The sequence below is a fragment of the Stegastes partitus genome, unplaced genomic scaffold (assembly GCF_000690725.1).
Source record: "Stegastes partitus isolate 25-593 unplaced genomic scaffold, Stegastes_partitus-1.0.2 Scaffold1976, whole genome shotgun sequence".
Taxonomy (NCBI): Eukaryota; Metazoa; Chordata; class Actinopteri; family Pomacentridae; genus Stegastes; species Stegastes partitus.
Window position 1 is genome coordinate 5,943 of NW_007579707.1, and position 6,185 is coordinate 12,127.

The 6,185-nt window shown below is 45.6% G+C and overlaps 1 protein-coding gene across 1 annotated transcript in view; it reads right to left on the reverse strand.

Annotated features, from left to right (window-relative positions):
* Window positions 1–334: 334 nt before the first annotated feature.
* The window catches only part of LOC103373421 (mitogen-activated protein kinase kinase kinase 7-like), a 47,105-nt gene continuing 41,254 nt past the window's right edge, over window positions 335–6,185 (reverse strand). The window contains exon 14 of the mRNA XM_008303308.1: window positions 335–1,414. Coding sequence (XP_008301530.1) covers window positions 1,243–1,414 — 172 coding nt within the window. The 3' untranslated portion in view covers window positions 335–1,242. The remainder of the gene's footprint in view (window positions 1,415–6,185) is intronic.

The window sequence follows — 6,185 nt, forward strand, 5'->3', positions numbered from 1 at the left end:
ACATGCAGCCGACCCGTTTAATTGCCATCAGATTAACGGAACACAGTGCATGTCTGAAAGGGTTCACGATGTACACCGAAATTCGTAAACATAGGACACTAACTACATCTCGCTGGCCGAGCACATCAGGTACCGACTCCAGCAGGAGGGTGAGTCGATGCTCACAAGCAGAGGCATTCAGCAAAAACTTGCCAATTAAAAGAAAAGGCTTTTAGGAATGGGGCCTTACAAAGTCTGAGGCTAATACTGACTGTTAAACTAAGAGTTTGCATGACAGGCGGGTGAGATGAAATCAAAATACAGAGCAGAGTATCGACCACTGCTAAACTCACACAACGTGTAGGTCCCTTATGGGTCAATTTAATCCACAAAATACAGACTAACACTAATCAGCGGCTGAAATGTTTTCCGTGAGATTTTGAACATTAATATAGCAGCAAACAGCTATCTGCCACATCAAGACAAAATGGGGTAATGGCGTCTTTAGTGGAGACTGAAGTCCTGCTCCCTCTCTGCATGTTGCAGTCTGTGCTCTGTATCCAGTTGCACATGCATGTCAATCCCTCCCCACGTTTCTCAAAAGACTGCGTGACCTCCCACACCACGCTGAAAAGTGCAATCAGCTGATGCCACAAAAGTATTTTATTTATCAAATATATATATACATATATATATACAGTCAGTTCATTCTAGCTCCGCGTGAGAGTTCCTACAACTGAATTTTTCTGCTCTTTGTACTTTGTGTGTTTCTTTTTGACAGTAAATAACTCATCACGGCTGTTCCATACATTTTATAATGCTAGTGTGGACTAATTGTTTTGGATTTTTTTGTTGGCTCTTGTGCTCACAACTTTTCTAGCTGTGAATGAAATATGAAGGAAGGAGAGGCGGTGGGGCTGATGCACCCCTTTGTTGTAGGCTGAGATGCTGGTGCTCCAGTGACATCCAGTGGTTGTCAATGTTATAGACAGCACCTTCAAAGTGTGTCATATCTCACCATTAGTTTATAATTTATTACAAAACATTAGAATACACTTTAAAGGCTATAAACTCAACTAACAATAGAATTCTAATGTTATCTTAATACCTGTTATGCAGCGAGTCTTATTTTCTTCTCACTAATATATGGTCAGTCAATAAAATGATTCTTCTGATCCCTCACAGAAAAAGGCAGTGCTGAAAATACTATGGAAAAGACAAAAGCAGAGAAGTGGCTTGTCTGCTTCAGCCCATCCATCTGTCCTAGCTGTGGTGCTGGTTCTGACTCTTGATCAGGCTCAGTTTGCTCTTCAGGCCCTGGCAGTGGGCTGACAAGTTGCTGTTTTCCTCCAGCAGCTTGCTATGTTCCTCGATGAGTCGAGATGAAGTCAGCTGCTCCCTCTGGTCCTGCTCCAGCTCAGACATTAGCTCCTGTCTGAAAAGAAAGAACAGTGCAAAGCATTTGCTGCTATCAGTATATCTTCAGCATTTTTTTAACTGGACAGGAATTAGTTACATCGCAAAATAGTAGTTCAACATTTTAAAAAAAAAAACCCTGTTTGTATCATTTTGCTTTCTTTGTGTTGATGAGATGAGCAGAAACAATAGCAAACAAAAGGACTTAGATAAGCAAAAAGACTGGACGGCGGGTTTGGGGGCAACTGATTTTTTATTTTTTTTTTATCTGTATGCAAACAGAAATGTAAAAACAATAATTTGTAGTTTTCGAGGAAGTTATGCGCTCGAAATACTCTTTGTCATGTCATTGCAGTGGGGTTGTGTAGTACTATGAGGTACAATCGCTGTGCCTGCACAGAGAGCAAAAGCAAAGCCCACGCCTTCTGACTGTGCTCGAGCCGAGGACACTGCACAGAAAAACCAGACAGATTGATACACTGCACTTTCCCCAAAAATACATTTTGTGAGGGTTTTTGTAGGGAAGTATATAATCAGTTGGAGTAAAATGTAAAGGTAACATACAATCAGAAGATTGAAAAAGATCATATCATAAGACAACTAACTAAATAAAAACACTGGGAGGCACAGGGACTTACACAAAAACAAGATGTCAGAAAAGGATAAGGAAAAGGCTGACAAATCGTGCAACTCACTGTGAGAGCAACATGTACGTAAATAAATCCTCTTAAAAAGTTCTCAGCAGGGTCACAAGCAGAGCGGAGTCCTTGTGAGGTTTGAACAGTGATTTATTGCAAAACAGGTCATGCAGAAACATAGCTCTGTTGGTCACGTGACTCCTGAGATGGTTTCTGTGAATATGACCACACAGGTCGACTCATGTGACAGCTTGTTTCACACAGACTGATAGAGGAATTCTTTAATGTACAAACTCTTTCTTGTCTCAGTTGCTCTTGAGATTTTTTTTACTCTGTGTAGTTGGCAATAAATATACACGTGGACTGAGAATTGCTTACGCTGCTCATTATCTTTGCAAATTTGTTAGTATAGTTCCGTGACTGTAGTCAGAAAATACTCATCAGTTTGCATGCTGTTCCTGTGGCTGGGCGGTTTAATCGATTCAATTCAATCATTAAAATAGTTGTCAATTTGTACAAAAAAGGATTATAGTTATATTGGTATACTTTGCAATAAAATAAACATGATTTTTGTATAGTCACTCATGAAAATTCATTTTTACTATAATTATCAGGTATTTGGGTTTTTCTAGCTTAGACTTTGCTTTCTTTAAAGTAATCTCTTCTGGCTTTAACAACAGCATGGCATATACAAGGCATTCATTCCACAAGTGTTTTAAGGTATGTGCCAGGAATTGTATTCCAAGCTTTCTTAAGTTCATCAGTGAGAGACTGTGGGATGCACTTTTCTGACTGGTTAATCCAATTTGTCCCACATAAGCTCATGTGGAGAGAGGTCTGTACAGGGCTCCAGTCTTTGCAACCTTTTTTGGAGAGTGTGTGAGTTGAAATTTCAACTGGCTGAATTTGTGCAAGTGACTGATGATCATGAAGCTGATCTGGTATCACTGTAACCGGCACAGGCAGCTACTGTGTTCACCACAGTGGTGGAATGCAGCACTTTTATCGATCCATCGTCCACACGACACACATTCACACAGTATGTCACCTGCCACACCAGAGACAATAAAATACTGGTACTTTTTTTATGCCAACACCAAAGAGTCATATAAATCATCTCCTCTCTCACCCCTTGGGAAATCGGATCACAACTTGGTTCACCCCCTTCCCTTGTACAAACCTCTGGTACACAGACAGCCAGCTGTCACCCGAGCAGTCAAGAGTTTGTCCGAGGAAGCTGAGGAAACTCTCAAGGACTGTTTCGACACCACTATGTGTGAACTGTTCTGTGAGGATCATGGGGAGGACATCGACAACCTCACACACTGCATCGCTGATGATATCAATTTCTGTGTGGATTACACCAAGTCCACCAGGACTGTACACTGTTTTGCTACAGCAAACCCTGGATGACTCCTGATGTAGAGACTCTCTGATACCCCTTTTCCACCAAAAAGAACCAGATGCCATCTCTGTGCTGGTGCTAGGGCTGGTGCCTAGTTGGTTCCAATCTGGCACCTCTGAAGAACCGGTTGCTTTTCCGTCAGCAAGGAGTCAAGTTAGAGCTACGTCACTGCATATGTAGCCGTTTACCGAACAACGCTTGTGCCACATGGAAGTCCAAACAGAACTCCAGACGTTCTTCTTTTTTGTTTTTCCCGGTGCAACCAAGTTTCTCATTTGGTCGCACTTCCCACCTTGTCACAGGAAAAAAATGACTTCTTGAACATTTTCCTTTCGATAGACTCCACAAGTTACCAATGTTCACCAAACGCCCCACATTGCAAGCTGCGGTAGCTGCTGTAGGTGGCTGCAGTGCTCAGACCGGTGTGTGACCAAAAATGACTTTTAAAAGAGTAAACCAGGGCGTTCTAATGTCAGATTTGTTCGAGATGAAACTGAGGGATTTTTTTCTCATGCAGTCTTTTCTACGAGCGGAGTAAGCAGCACATGTAGGTGTGCTCCGTTTTTCACAAGGAGCATTTCTAAGCGTAAATACCGAAGTACACCGAAGTTATAAAAGTACTGTTCTCCACCACTGTGGTGCTACTGGTGCAACACAATTGCAGCAGTGTGTGCAAAACTTCCTTGTGTCCCTGGAGTCATTCTAATACATCTGTGATCGGACCAGAGACGATCAACACAAATCACGCTTGTGTGTCCCATTCATCGGTCTTGGTGGTCACGATAATCCCGCCCCCAGCCCCTGACGTACTCGGTGCTTAGCTCTGGCCCAGCAAAGAGTTGGTGTCTGAAAAGCACCAGTTTTGAGAGCCTGGAGCCGGTGCTTTGGCGGTGGAAACACAAAGAACTAGCGCTAAGTCAGGCACCGGCTCCGAACCAGCACTGGAACCAGTTGGGTGGAAAGGGGGTCTCAAAGGACAGACAGAGAGCTTTAGGTCAGGAGACAAGGAGGAGATGAGGACTGTGCAGAGAGAGCTGAGGAAGAAGATCAGAGAGGGGAAACACAGCTACAGGAAGAAGATGGAGGATCAGTTGTTGCAGAATAATGTCAGCGGGATCTGGAGGGGCCTGAAAATCGTCTCTGGCCTCAAAGACCCCAAGACTGAACTGAAAAGTGATCAGGAGTGGGTGAATGACCTCAACACCTGTTTTAACAGGTTTGAACAGCCAGCCACCCCTCCTCCAGCCCAGTCCATCCTGCAACAGCCACCACTGCATTTTTCTGCACCCCCTGCTGACTGCACCACCCTTATTGCATCCCCCCTCTTTACTGGTCCACCACAGCTCTCCTACCAACACACCTCCCCTCCCCCCACAGGGCCCCACACTCACAACTAGCACACAGCCCCCTTGCCCCAACTTGCCCCTATCAACATCCCTGGTGAAGAGAGAACTGAGCAGGCTGAAGATCAGGAAGGCCACGGGTCCAGAGGGCGTCAGCTCCAGGCTCCATAAATCCTGTGCAGATCAGCAGAGCAGGGTTGTGGAGCATATCTTCAACATGAGCCTGAAGCTGGGAAGAGTACCACAGCTGTGGAAGACATCCTGCACGATACCAGTGCCAAAGATCTTGCACTCCAAGGACTTCAACCACTACAGGCTGGTGGCACTAACATCCCACCTGATGAAGACCCTGGAGAGGTTGGTCTTTTGTCATCTGTGACCCCTGATGAGCTCATCAATGGACCCACTGCAGTTCGCCTACCAGCCCGGCATCGGGGTGGATGATGCAGTGATCTACCTCCTGCATAGATGCCTCTCTCACTTGGAGAAGAAGAGCGCTGTGAGAATCATGGTTTATGATCTCTCCGGTGCCTTCAGCACCATCAAGCAGCACTTCTGAGAGATAAGCTGGAGCAGTCAGGAGTGGACTCTCACCTCACAATGTGGCTGCTGGATTACCCACCAACCAGCCACAGTGTGTGAGGGCAGGAAGTCCAACACCATGGCCTGCAGTACCGGGGCCCTGCAGGGGGACTGTCCTTGCCCCCTTTCTTTTTACCTTCTACACTGCAGACTTCTCTCACCACACCATGAACTGCCATCTTCAGAAGTTCTCCGACGATGCCGCCATCTTCAGCCTCATCACTGACGGAGATGAGAAGGAATACAGAGAACTCAACCGAGACGTTGTGGACTGGTTCCTGCTGAACTGCCTCCAGATCAATGCGGTGAAAACCAAGGAGCTGGTGCAGGAACTGACACACTTCTCCTTCATCAGTGAACATCTAGGTAATGGACATTGAGATTGTGGACTCTTACAAGTGCCTGGGTGTTTACTTGAGCAATAAACGGGACTGGACTGCTAACACCAATGTACTTTTCAAGAGAGGTCAGAGCAGACTGCACCTGCTCAGGAAACTAAGGTCCTTCAGGGTGCAAGGAGCACTTCTGAGGACCATCTATGACTCTGTGGTGGCATCAGCCATCCTGTATGGAGTGACCTGCTGGAGCAGCAGCATCACAGATGCAGACAGGAAGAGACTAAACAAACTGATTAAGAAAGCCAGCTCTGTCCTGGGCTGCCCCCTTGATCCTGTGGAGGTGGTGGGAGAAAGGAGGATGATGAAAAGCTTTTGTCCATCACGGAGGACACTTCCCACCCTCTGCAGGAAACAGTAAGATCACTGGGCAGCTCCTTCAGTGACAGACTGCTTCCCCCGCGGTGCCTAAAGGTGAGACACCATC